At 41.9% G+C, this 14,785-nt stretch overlaps 1 protein-coding gene across 2 annotated transcripts in view; it reads right to left on the bottom strand.

The window, feature by feature from the left end:
* Positions 1 to 14,785, bottom strand: part of whrna (whirlin a) — a 151,877-nt gene that overhangs the window by 23,370 nt on the left and 113,722 nt on the right. For both annotated transcript variants that reach the window (XM_056403847.1, XM_056403848.1), the window contains exons 7-8: positions 2,856 to 3,068; positions 1,455 to 1,676 (exon numbers count right to left, since the gene is read on the bottom strand). In XM_056403847.1, coding sequence (XP_056259822.1) covers positions 1,455 to 1,676; positions 2,856 to 3,068 — 435 coding nt within the window. The remainder of the gene's footprint in view (positions 1 to 1,454; positions 1,677 to 2,855; positions 3,069 to 14,785) is intronic.

The following is a 14,785-nucleotide window of genomic DNA, read 5'->3' as shown; positions in this document are numbered from 1 at the left end:
TAGAGTCGTGGGGCAGCTGGAGACATTTCCATTTCCAGCTGACACTGGGCGAGGGCGGGGTACACCCTGGATAGGTCACCAGTCTATCACAGGGCTGATATACACTCAGGCACGTGGAGAACATGCAAACACAGAACGGCTGCAACCCGCCAGCAGGTTTTAACCAGAAACTTCTTGCTGTGAAGCAACAGTGCTAACCACTGCACCACCATGCCACCCATGAAGAAACCTTTAAATATCTTATCTTGGGATAGGAGCACACACTGAATCATGTATTTCAAGTAAATAGCTTAAAACATTTTAACACAAATATTATGTTTATAATCTTTTAATAATTTTAATTGAAAATTAGATTTTTCCAAATTAGCAAAGAGAAGGATAAACCAAATGTAACCTTCTCTTGTGATGAGCACAGCTCAGAAAATTCTTCTGTAATTAGGAGCAGTTTTTTTTTTTTTGTGATCTCTTCTCTCTGGAAGTGTGACCTCATCCTCACAAAAACAGCCAGATCTGAAGACGGGGATGAGGAGGAGAGCCACAGTCCTCACACTCACAACATGAAGTGTCAGGAGTCTTAACTCTTAACACCTCAGACTGTGGAGTGACACACTCTCTTTAAAAGCACTACAGTTCCTTTCCAAATCCAGGCTGAGAAGGCAATAATAAAAAAAAAAAAGAAAAAAAAAAGAAAAACACTCCAAGCAAACTCACAGCAAAAACTGCAAACCAAGGATTGAGTTGAAGTGTGTGTGTATGTGTGGCAGCTGCCCACAGTTAACTTAATGTCTCTTTGCTCTAGTGTGTATCCCGCATGTGTGGCTTTGTGTTGGAAAGCTTCATCTCTTTCAGCAGTGATTCCTACCTCCATCATATCTATCAGCCAGAGCAGTCTTTCCTACACAGGGGGAGAGGGGGGAGGATTTTGGGCGTGAGGTGGAAGACAAATACAACCTATCAAATCTCAACAGAGAGACTTTTCAATCTCAGCAGCAAGGCAGTGAAAGGTGTCATTGTTCAGCCCAACAAAGTCCACACCAAAGCAAAAATATCTTTTCTATAGCAGAATCTGTTATAAGCCATGGAAATACATCACACTGCCCCCCCTCCCCTCTCTGTCTCTCTCTCTCACACACACACAGCCAAGGAAAGGAAGTGAGAGCAGATAGCCAAACAGAAGTAGCCAATCAAAATCCAAATACACAGACTGTGAGGGAGACCAGAAAACAGCAGCACTCTGGCCCATACATCATCATTTAACTTCTTCAAACATGTAAGAAAAATCTCAAATGATTGCAGCAGTGGAAATATACATTTTAAGCAGAGGGAAGTGAAGAGAGATGATGTTTCCACCCAAAAATATTAAGTAAACTAAAAAAAATCTAACTCAAAGGTACACACTGTGAGATAGAGGCAACAAGATCTAGGTAATTAATCCACCAGTGCACCCAGCCTACCCGTGCAGAGCTGAGGGTGGTGTTGGTCATGAAGCTGGCTGAGGACGAGGTCAGGGTATCAGGGTACGACACCATAGACAGGGCATCTGGCTGCAGGGCTGTGGCTCCAGCTGTGCCCTGCCGCGCCTTCAGAGCCTGAATCTCACGTCGCAGTACCATCCCGTCAAAACACTCCAGGTCCTGCGGCGTGACCAGCCCTCGTACCTCTGACAGCAGAGAAAACTGAGGAGAGGGAGGTACAGAGGGGGAGAAACAAAAGGGGAGGCATGGGTATGATGCAACAGACATGGGTGGGTTTCACCAATTAAGATGAACATTAAACAAAGGATTGAGTACCGGTTTATCTTTCAATTCTGCTGCACCAAAACCTTAAACCATTCTAAACTGAATAGGTTTTTAAGCTTTTGTTTAAAGGTCCCATATAGTCTAATGGTAGATGTCCATGTGTTCTTTGATTATAAAGCAGGTCTAGGTTCTATATTAATACTGTGAAAGTATCAAAGCCTCAGTCCACAGGGAAATGCACACAGCCTGTATTCAGAAACTGAGCCTTAAAACCAGCCGTCAGACTTCTGTAACTTTGTGATGTAACAACAAAGCAGTCACTGCTCTCAGCCATGCCCCAAGCTTGGCCCAACATCCGCCCTTGCAGTATTTGGTTTCCCTGAGTGTTTACCTGAAATCTACTATATTTTTATTTTTTACCTCCAGAAAAGAGTCAGCTAATCAAAGTTAATCAATAGGGATCAACACTTCAAATAAAACACAGGAAAAATGTAAATGGACATTGGATTTAAATCAAACTCCAGCTACACTTGCATTAAACAGAAGAACTGTATTATTAGACAGACACGTTTCAGCTTGTGGCCTTCATCAGGGTCATCTAACTGTAACACTGGTATAAAGAAATTCAAACCACCAACTAAAATTAAATGATCATTTGAATGATCAAACTTATTTAACATGAGCTACTACTGTACAATTCAAAAAACTTGATAATGAAAAACAACCAATCAGGTAAGACAGTCGCACAGTGGTTCTAAATGCAGCACAAGGCAGCTACAAATGCTCTCTGTGGGAGTATGATACAGCAGTGTACATGAGAAATTGGAAATAAAATGCCTTTGATTTATTGTGTCTTTTTCTAAGGTGAACAACTGCAGACTGTGAGAAAAACAAAAGACTTTTAAGAGCCGGGGAGGAAGGAAAACAGAACAGTAAGCATCGACAAAAAGCCTGGGAATAAATCTCAGAAGGTCTCAGAAAACTTCAATTCAAACCTCACAGCAATCACACACACAAACTGTTCCGGAGAACAGATCCCCGCACTAAGAACATTGATTCTCTTTTGATATTTTTCCTTCTTTTCTCAGACTCGACAAAAGCCTCTTGGACATTTACCTTTGCGTGAGTGTTGAGCAGCTCGAACAACGCCATGACCAGCTGCTCCACGCCGATGTGGCCGTCCCGGTACTCCTCCACGTAGTAGCTCATGGTCTGCCGCTCCACCTCGGTCAGCAGGTGGCGCGCCTGCTCGTCAAGCATTGCCCGGGACTGGTTCACCAGGCTGGACAGAGTCACCTGTGAGCCCGCCACACCCTTATAAAACCCAGGCTGATGTGGATGGAGGAGAGGAAAGAAAAAGACAAGAGATGGACATTTAGGACTTATTGCTTTTTAACATTCATTTATATTTCTTATTTATTACCCTTTCTTGGCAGGTAAAGTGGAATAAAGTTGAAAGAGGACAGGTCAGGGAGAGGAGCAGTGGCAGCAGTAAAATGGGATTAGATAATATTTTAGCCAAGGATAAGGAAGGGACGAAAGAAGAGGAGGCCGAGGGTGGAAAGGAGGAATGAAAAATGAGAAAAGAATGAGGACGGTAAAGAAAAGGAAAAAGAAAAAATATTGATTGTGGAGTCAGAGGGTGGATTAAATGAGATGGTAGAAAAAGAAGAGGAAAGATGTGAGGGAACAGGAGAAGGCAGGAAGAGGCAGGGAAGTGAAACTGAGAGAGAAAGCGGAAGATGGAAATGAGCTTGATGGAAGAGGTGGAGAGAAACTACAAGGAGTAAGGAGGCTGATGAAGGAGGAGGAGAGCAGAAGAATATAAGGAGGAAGAAGTGATGGATAGGGAGGAGAGAGGGGACATGGCGGGAGATAACTGCAAAGACCGAGGAGAGGAGCAGCAGGGTGAGGAGACAAAGGAAACTGATCAGAGTGGACAGGAAAAGAATATAAATTACACCCACAGAAACTGAACTAACCATCAGTCTTTTTATCCCAGATGTATAAATTATCATCCTGTCTTCCTGCTGTCCCACCATCACCCATCATCATTCACGCTTTGCGATGCGAACACCACAGACGCAGCAGCAGGACAGAAACTGTGCTGTTCACACTTCTTTTACAGCTTTCATATCCACTTCCTGTTTGCCAACTGGCTGCTCTGTCAATCAGAAAGACGACACTCTGACACTTCAGAAACTGATGAGCTGTCGATATCACTTCTTCACTCCATATCTGCTCCTTTTTCTCTTTTTCTCTTTGCCTGTCCCTTTTCTTTTATTTTCCCAGTTATCTGCTCGCTACCATGCAGCTTTTCTTTAATTAACTCCTTAATCAAAGACACCACTTCAAAGTCACAGCTCCGGGGTCTGTGTCTGCCTGCGTTTGTATGAGACGGAAGCAGGAGGAAGAAACAGGCCCAGCAACGACTTCCCCTCCTCCGCCTCCACTCTTTGCCTTCACCTCATCCTCAACTCTTGCCCGCACTCGTCCGTCTGTATTATCAGCAGCAGTTGTTCTAGTGTCCCTGCCTGAGCAGAGCCAACAACTGTTTAATGCCCAAGGTGAACTTTGGTGTTACCCAGCCTGAATCTTAATCACCACAGTGCTTACCACCAGATTTTCTCCAAAGCATTTGTGTCTCGGTTACTTAAGTCAAGGGCGTCGTGGAGTGAACGGACAGGACCACACAAGGCATGCGAGCAGTCGCTCCGTCTCTCGCTGTCGTATTAGAGGGCGGATTGGCACTTGAGGGAGCTAATGAAATCGGTCGTCACTCAACTGGAGTGGAACACCTGCAGTCTCCTGTTAATGAGGTCTGCTCGTGAAGGCGATACACGAGGACGGAGGGAGGACGCTTTTACTGTAAGACCACCATTTTACAGTTAATGGACATCCTGTAACGCCGGTCCATTTGTTCATCCATCAAACAGATAAGCTGTTTCACCCTTTAATCGCAGCGACGAACTACAACAACAACTACAACAACAACTACCACCACTGACATCCAGTTGATAAAGAGCAAATCAGATAAAGTCAGATCAAAAAGCTGTTGCATTAAGACCTGGAAATGTCACAAGCTTTATCTCTGCCATAGCTTGACTCAATTTAACAACACAGGTAAGAGATAAAGAGATAAAATTAAGAAAAAAAGGCATTTTCCCAAAAGATATGAGACTGTTTTTTCTTGAATCACACTTCCATTACTCTCCATATTCAGTCCTGGAACACAAAAACCTCTCGTGCCCTGTATGCCCCTGCCCTAAAGGTCACGCTGTAGAGCACACTGAGCCTCCTCTGCACCTCGCTTATCTGTAAACAGAGCTCTGAACAAGTCATCCAATGACTTTTTGCGAAGGCTCCATGAACAACAACTAGCGATCATCTGGCTGAGCTGCTGAAGAACAGGTGTACATGGTCGTCAAAACCTTTATCTTTATGATATGTGAGTTTTGTGTTTTTTTTTTTTTTTATTTCTTTTGTTCAGTTACCGTGAACTTTTTTGGTAGGTTGGACAAATGAATACAAATTTCCAAAGATACTCTGAATCATATACATTCTATACATTATAATGTATATACACCTACATATGTAAATATATGTGATTACACCTGTTTGTGTGGCAGTGTCTAATGCACCTGGACACTGCAGCACGCTCATCAGTGCCTTCTGGTGACACCTGGGCCCACGGCGTTCACCAGCCTATAAATCTAGGTCCTGTTACTCTCCCTCCTGCTCTCTGCAGGCACCCTGTTGGTGATGTGGCAGCCTTTTTGTTATTCCTTGTCTACTTTAGGTATTCTACAACACAAACACACACACACACACTCCATCTCGCACTGATCTTACTGACATTCACACCCCGTGTTTTGTAAATTCTTTGTTAAAGTATATCCTCTGTTCAAATAGACCAGTTCTGTTGAGCTTTCAGCAGGACAACACACACACACACACACACACACACACACACACACACACACACACACACACACACACACACACACACACACACACACACACACACACACACACACACACACACACACACACACACACACACACACACACACACACCCCATTCTTCCATTTTTAATTGAAAGTGAAAGTGGACCACCACAACCCACGGGAAAAGCTTTGACGCTCCTTGGCATTGATTCTACAAGTCTGTGAACTCATTTGGTGTTTTTGATGATGGTGGTGGAGAGCGCTGTCTAACACGTCAGTCAAAAATCTGTGTTGTGCTGGGCTGAGATGTGGTGACTGTAAAGGTCACGGCATATGATTCACATCATTTTCATACTCATCAAACCATTCAGTGCCCCTTGTGCCCTATGGGTGGAGGCACTGTCCCCCTGGAAGAGACCACTCCCATCAGGATCGAAATGTTTCATCATATGATAAAGGCGATCACTCAGAACAACTTTGTATTGATTTGCAGTGCCCCTTCCTCCGGTTCCCCTCACTGCAGGGGTCAAGCATCAAACCTGTATCATTCTGACTCATCTGACCATATCACTTTGTTCCTCATCTCTGTAGACCACTGCCTGTGGTTTTTGCACCGCTGAACTCTCAAATGTGCATTCATCTTTGTAATGAGGGGTTTGTGCACTGCAGGCCTACTATACCTGTAAGGCTATAACTGCTGACACAGTCTGATCACGACCTGCATTGAAATGATCAGTCAGAAAGAGTCGCTCCTCTGTTTTTCCTACGTATTGCACTGATGCACGAGTATCGCTGTAGACCACAATATCCGAGCCTAGTTACTGATGTCTTCCCCACAGATCTGAATGCAGATGTCACTTTACTCACTGTTCCTTTTGAAACAAAGCCAGTTAAGCATCTTTGTGACTGAAGCTCCTGCTGTCCGCGTCCCAACAATGACTTTCAAAATCATCCAGCTCTTTTCCTCTTGCTTCTTGATACAAAATCAAAATCAACCTGGCTCGCTCCGCACTTTCATACATGCCACAGAGCATTATGGGATGTTAACTGATTAATTGTACCATGTAGTGCACCTGTGTGGAAGCATCTGCATTAGTTATATTCATTCATTCAAATGTTTCCTTTAATTTATACACACATGTACATATAAACAGTGGGGTCCATTTAATACACACACACATATGCACACACACACACACACACACACACACACACACACACACTGAGTAAACATAGACCAAGAAAAGTCAGTGTCCAGCTTCTTTATCAAATAGTAACAACAGTCTAAACTAGATTACTTGCTAAGTGACGTTTCCCCTGATTCCTCACATCCCTGCACCCGGTCTGTGTTTGTGTTTTTCTCAGAGAGAGCTTAAGCCCTTTTCTCTGAAAATAAAAAACAGGATGTGGAAATTCAAGGGAAAGAACGCAGAGTTAGGATCGTCATATCAACACCATAAAATCGATTACACATGACGGTGGCACAGATTGGGTCTAACCTCACAGGGCAGATCTTGGTATTAAAACCTACAGGAACAAGTGTACCTCTGCCATGTTGTGATTTTGCAATTGCAGAAACATCCAATAAATTCTTCTCAATTCCATCCCTGGTTACTCACAGAACTGTAAGGTCTATATGTAAACTTTATGAGGGTCTCTGCAAAGCCAGAGAGATATAACAATAGATATATTTACTACATCACTGGCACTGTGCACAATGAAGCTGGCAGATACCTAAGATTCCCAGGATGACTGTCTTCTGATTTAATCACATTACGAGACATAATGCCGCCATCAGATGGAGAAATAAGAATCCATCTCTGATGACAATAACCATAAAAGGAATATGTTCAAGCCATTGAGTCAGATCTCATCTGTTGCTTGATGACAAGGTTCAAAACAGCTCCGATCTCATTCCGCACACTTCGCCAACGCGTGAAATCCACCCTGCTCTGATCACAATTTATGACTGCTAATTGGCTTTTCTTTTTTCTTTTGCTTTGAGCAGCCACATCTGCTAAACTCTGCTGAAGCTGCGGAGTGCACAAGTACCACATAGTGGATGCAGCTTATTATAGGTAAGACAAGTGCACCGGTCTTTGTCAAGAAAGCAGCTTTCCTTTGATGAAACAGTGTTAATTTATTATTTGAACACTTTAATCAAGTAAACAAGCTCTAAAGTATCATAAAGCTCTTACAAATATAGAAATTCTGACCCAACAGACACAACAGCAGACAAGAGTAACATCGATTGTAATGAACTCTGATTCAGTCATGTTTTTCCTTCATGTTTGCTGCCACTGCACAGGACAATAAGATGTTTCTGACACGTCAGCCGATGGTCCAACAGATAAAGTACTGTAAAATACCCCTTGATCCTAAAAACCAGCTCCCGACATCTCCAACAGGACTCATGTAAACACAACACAGACACAAACACAACTCAGTAATACAAGTGGTAGGCCTACATACATTTCTACTAATGACAGCTTCAATACGGAGCAGTGCTTTGAGCTAAATGCTAACATGATCAGAATGACAATACTAAAAAGAAGTAAAAAAGTAATTTTACTGTGACAATAGTATACAAACAAAAAGTTTGGACAAATCTGAGTTTGAGTTTTCCAGTTTTCTCAAATATGAAATGAAATGACAACATGTATGTCAGAACAACTCCCTCTGAAGAAGACAAGAGACTTGTCTTGTTAAAGTCACAAACCTGCTGCGAGGGGACGTTATCAAGCTGACACGCAAGTGAACCAACATCTCTTAAGAGAGACTTTTACAGCCTCAATAAATCCTCACCAACTCACTGTCAAAGTATTTATAAAGTATTTATATTGCTCCTGAGCTCTCTCCAACGGTTGATGTGCATTCTGCTCTTTGGTTCGGTCTGATGAGCTGTGCATAGACATATTTCAGCTGCAGGCTTTGGATTGTTGCTGCAGTCATATTGGACGTATCAGTGTGCATCAGTGCAGAGGAAGCACAGCTGGCTGACAGGTAGGATCTGATGGTTCTGAAATCACACTCAACAGCAACAGCTTATGGCCGGCAGAGCTGAAATCTGGATTGCATGTTGGGATTATTAATATTTATACATCAAACAGGCTGCCAGATATCTTTGTGTGGTGTTATGCAACATCAGTGGCATGTCATTGTTGCTGTGTTGCCAACATATGGTGGGTTTGTTTTTCCAGTTCGAGAAACCTCTCTTTCAACTTTGTCTTTGTGTTTGGCATCTGTGTAAATGCTGTAATATCTTTGACTTTGTTTGTCAGACTTTTCCCCGACATGTTCATATTTATTCATTCAAATGAAATCTTGTGATTAAATGTTTCACAACAGAGAGCTGCCATCAGCTGATTTGGAGTCGTTCTTGCATGACAGTACAATGCAGAGAGTAGATCACTGAATGCACCCAGGATGTGTAGTGCCAACAATCTGTGTATACATAAAGTGAATGACTTCAGGCTCCACATATCCTGATTTATAAAACTGCATTAAACTGACAATTTTCTCCTGGAAATCACACTTTAAACTTTACACTTTATAGATCTCAAAAAACTGGAATATTGTTTTACGTTTACAAACCATGATCTGACCTATTAACTTCCATAATTACCCATGAATGGTCAATTAAATTAAAATTGCAAATATTGACAGGGACATAAGTCTGTTGGTCATCTAATGATTTGTAAGAGAAAATGGAAAATCAGACAATTTAAGTTAACTGTGTGAGAAATAAGAGCAGTTGTTACGGAGGTTGAGGACAGATGGGCCCCCGTTTGGTTTGATGATGTTAATTTGCATGAGAAGCAGTTGAGTGTCACACCGGCACAATGGTGCCATGTTACAGCGTTTATCCATTGCATGGTACTGACTCAACTCCACTCAACTCCTCTTGACATTCCACTGCAGATGGTTCCCCTCAATGCGATGTCTACTTACTATAGAGATATCGCATGAAGCTATCATGACGTCATCTTTATTGTGACACACACTTGAACAACGGAGGATATCGTAGAATTACTAAATAGAGAAACGTTTGGACCTCCTCATTTGACCTCGGTGTGGTTTTTGTGGGTTTCGTAAAAAGAATACAACAATAACTAAGACGCGTGAACAGGCTACAGTGAGCGGTGTGCAGTCGCTTGGCTGTTTAAATATGGCGGGTATGTTCAGAGCGTCCCGTCTCGCACAGTGATGATGCAGTAGTGAAAAGGCATCTGTGTAAAGAATAATTATTACGTGTGTAACCTTGTACAACCTCTAGTTAAGCTGCCTTATTTCATCCTGTTTGCAACACTCTCCACCACTGCCGTGCAACATCTCCTGCACTTTTCATTTTTAAATCTGAATGAAATTTATTGCGACAATGTGGTGCACAAAACACATATTTTGTGAGCTGGATTTGGATTGTGAGTGTGGCTCAATTTAGTCCCCATCTGAGTGTGTTTATCATCCCATTCAAGCCAGTAGATTTCATTCAGCCATTACCCACAAAATGTCTATTTCCTTAAATGCCGCTTCAGCCTTGCTTTTCTTGGGTGCCAACCCAGCGTAATCACACGCTTTATGTTGTTTATTTCCAGTGCTGTTTTGTAAAACTAAAACCTTTGGAAAACACAATGAATCCATCATGAATTCTGTTTGCTAGCAGACAGATTTGATTTGGAGCAGTCGAAAAAGAACCTGGCTGCTGCAAAACAAGCGAGCTCTGGGAATTACAGTTGTTGTTTGCCAGCTCAGTTTTGGGAACCATCAGTTTTCGAAGTTGACGGAATTGTCTTGATGATAAATGTAGAACGTCTTAAGGTTCAGCTTCTTGAAGATTTCAGTTTTTAGCATCAGCAGTTTTTGAATTTAAGACGTTTTCAAACTTTCAAGCGCACGCATGCTAACATTTATGTTGCTGTTCATCTTGGCCTATCTCCACTGTCATTACATCTATGAGCAGTTTACTGACCACTGGGCCTCTCAACCTGTTTAAACCTCAAACTGTGTTTGACAGACAAAAGCAATATTTACCCTGGTTGTTTGCTGTAATACATTTTGTTGTCTTTCAAACAACATTCATCTGTTGTAGATCAGGGCCCAAATGGGGTCATAGCAGAATTAATGACTGAGAGTTGCTGTGTGACCTATCCTTAATTAATTAGCTTATCGGTCTGGTTTGGCCTTTGGGCTTCAATTACAGGATGGAGGGAGAGAGGAAAGGCGGGGGCGTGTGTGGAAGGACAGGCGATGTGACCGTGGGGATGAGCTCCACCAGCCGGGGGGAGAGACGACAGGAGGATGCAGAAAATGATAAGATGAACACAAACCTCTTTGCTTGTTTAATCAGCACAATCACTGGCCGATCATTCTGTGAGAGATTAATATTTATGCTGAGGACGTGTTGACACAGTGTGAGGTTCGCAGTGTGGGTCGACTAACAGAGGATCTCTGGCTCACATGGAGGAGCTGCAGAGCTGTGAATTATTACCCCCCACCCCCCCCACCCCCGGCTGCCGAGCCCTAAAGCCACGCCGCTACATATCTTTCCAACTTAATGCCCTCTCTCCCTCCCTTTCTCTCACTGTGTGTATCTGACACACACAGACACACACCATCATACAGTACAAACCCATTCGTACACAAGCACAGAGCAGCAGCCGATCCACCTGCAGGTCTTTTAGTTGTTTTGGCTTATTTTGAGCTTGTACACTTTGACTCTCATAATAAAAATTGTGGTTAAAATGTTTTTTTATTTCTTCCACTTTTTGAAAAGCTTTTGCTGTTTGTACCAGTTTCTTCTCATACAGCTGCTGTAGCATATGCAGTTATGGCATAGCAGGGCTTTGTCCTTTTATATAAAACCTAAATACCAGTCTGAATACCATTCAGTGCCAAAGATGTTGGCTGGGGTTGCGCTCAGAGCTCTGTGCAGGCCAGCCAAGTTCTTCCACAACAAACTGAGAAAACCATTTCTTTATGGACATGAGTTTGAGCACAAAGACGTCACAAAGACGCATCTTCCCCAAACTTTTGCTGCACAGCTGGAGGAAAACTTTTAAATAAAAATCCTTGTATGCTGTGGCTTTAAACACGTCCCTTCATTTCAGCAGGGCTCAACTGAACCCATGAAAAATAACAACAAACCAAAACTACACGACAGTATGTGTCCACAGGCCTCTATAAGACTGTGTGGATTTCTCAGATTTGATGAACAGCAGCATCTCCGTGATAACACAAAGATCTGAACAGCAAACACCAGATTCTGATTCTTGTTTTCTCAAATTCTGATTTCTGGTGTTTTAAATCTTTTCCAACATAAACTAGGGTAAAGAAAAACATAAAACAATAAATCTCTTATGTGAAATAATTAGTGTGGTTTTACGTTTGTCAGATAATAGTGTTGGACCCAGAGCAAGAAGCTCAGGAAGTAGGGTCAATAATAATGGAGAAGATCAGCAAACAACCCAGCGCTGCTTGAAATTCATGCAAACAAACAGAACACGTCTAGAAGATCAAAAGGCTCCACTTTCATCAAACACGTACTTCCTCAAGGTCAGTGTATAGGACGAGGGTTTCAAACAGACACACAGCATGGTTTCAATAATATCATCCAGTTGACACTTTAATAATAGTCAGCATCAAAAACATGGCCGTGGGATTGTAGTGTAGTGTCTGGTTTACAAGTATTGACCCTGCCACACATGGAGAGGGGAGGACAGGACACCACTGTGCCATCTGTGCTGACTGTTACTGAAAATCCATCTACTGTTTAAATCAGGTTATTTTGTATTGTATTTGTATTGTTTGTGTATCTTTATAGCAGAGTTTGGCAGTATGTGTCATTCCCCAACCAAACTGCATGTAGCCCCTCTGCACTCAGAGTTTTTATACACACAGTTTTTATAATTACCTTCATGTCACTTGATGTTTTAATGTCTGTTTTGTTTTTAATTACACGTAATGTTCTTATACACAATGTGAAAAGTTATAACTTTAACTTACTTTCTTTAACTAACTAACTTCCTGACTTACCAACCGACCAATGAACTAACTAACCTGCTTTGTTTTCAAAAGTTATCAACACTCTCATTGGCAGGACAAACATGGCTAATTCTATTATTTAATAAATACATGACTTTATTACTGACAAGCTAACTTATTTATATACTGACTAGCTTACTAAAATTAACTAACTAACTTTACAAATTGATTAAGTAATGACTCCAATAATTTTAGAATCAATCCTAGCCAAGTGAATCACAAAAAGTTAAATGAGCATCTCCTACGACTCATGTTCATATGCAGTGATTCTAACCCGGTGCAGGGTGTAATGTGTTTATAGGCCATGCAATATGTCTGGAACTTTTCCTATCATACACTTTTATTTGGGACAATCCTTGTGTCTTTCTTGATACCACCACTCTGCGTCACTAAGCATGGGGCTTTTAAGCTTTTGCCTCACACATGTATAGTTTGGGTTTGTGCCTTGTCTCAAACTACCGTTGCAGTCACTGTCATTTATATATTGAACCATAGTTGAGCGACTGAGCAGATACTGGGCAACATTAGCATAGGCTACATGTGAAGTTGTGTTTCTTGGCCCTTGGCGAATATTCACTCTCCTTCCAGGTCTGCTCTTGGTCTCCAACAAATCCCGACCTGCTGAATGCTTGACTATCTTCAGTAGCTAGATGCTAACTTCGGCTTTCTGTCACTTGATACTGGGCAATGCAATGGGTTTTTTATGAGCGATCCCTTTCAAATAACACAGTTATTTGTTCCACTGTTGCTGCCCTAAAGTTGCCCAGAGGTAACCATACATTAATCAGAGGTAGCATGATAAGTCTGAAGGAGTCCTAGCAACAGCCAGTACTGAGATATCTCAATAACTACTGGATGAAGTGTCATGAAAATGCTGTATAGATATTCATGGTGATGATCCATGATGATGAATCCCAATGACTTTGTCACCCACTGACCTTCTCTCTAGTGCAACCAGCAGGTCAAAGTTTATCCTGTGAACTATCTCAACTACTATCTACTAAATGGATTGGCACTTCTTTTTTCTTTTCTTTTTTTTATACAGATATTCCTGGTCCCCCGAGGATGATGTCTCTGGTGATCCCCTGACTTTTCCCATAACAACACGATGATGCTGACATTTGTGGTGTTGTGTTAATTGTCTGAACAACTATTGGATGGATACCCATTACATTAAATTTTGTTGTCCCCCTGTGGGCACTGAGCTCAAAACACAGCTGTGCACAAGCACCCGTGGTCAAGACAATGAAATAATTCACTGCAGATATAAACCAGTACTGTCTCTAATACTGAAATCTGTGTTAATTACACATGGCAGAGAAACCAATATTTTAAAGTCCTGCTGCAGGGCATTATAACCTCTCCTGTTGGCATAAAAGTGTCTGTTTAAAAGGAAAAATGCTGAGTTGCTGCTATTGAAGTGAAGTCCAGGGGCACAGCATGTGTTGTTCACATAAACTGTCTTGCCAATACAGGCTGAGCACCTCTCTGTTTTATTATCTCTTCCTCCTGCTCTGATGTAGACAGGAAAAATAATGGCTAGAGAATGGATTGAAATTAATTAGGTAACCATTTACATTGTCATGATGTTTCTTCACAGCCACAATGGAGAAGAGAGAAGGGAATCTCACAAATATGAGCTGAACTGAAGCCCATGACAATGATTTCCTTTGATTCTCAGAATGAGCTTGTTCTCTGCTCCCCCTCGTTCAGAGATTTCTAAATCTATCACTGTAACGTCTCACAGCTGATGACACTTTTATGTGAGGGTTTTCTTTTAAAGCTGAGATGATTGCACACTGTCTTATAAAGGTTATTGATCCTCTACATCACCTCAACATGGAAATCAGGATAGACTCGACATGTATCCGCCTGCATGTGTTTTTTGCATTAAGATGGAAGGATAGATGGAACATTGTGCATTTAACGCATCATCACGTCACAAAAATCTGAAATGTCATAGTATGTTTGCATCTATGGAAAATCTTGTAAACAGACATTTGAATCCAATTCCTAGTGCTCATTGTCTGACGCTGAGAGGGCAGATCTCTCTCCTA

Source organism: Seriola aureovittata, chromosome 18 (assembly GCF_021018895.1).
Source record: "Seriola aureovittata isolate HTS-2021-v1 ecotype China chromosome 18, ASM2101889v1, whole genome shotgun sequence".
NCBI lineage: Eukaryota > Metazoa > Chordata > Actinopteri > Carangiformes > Carangidae > Seriola > Seriola aureovittata.
This window is presented reverse-complemented; position numbering and strand designations above follow the sequence as displayed.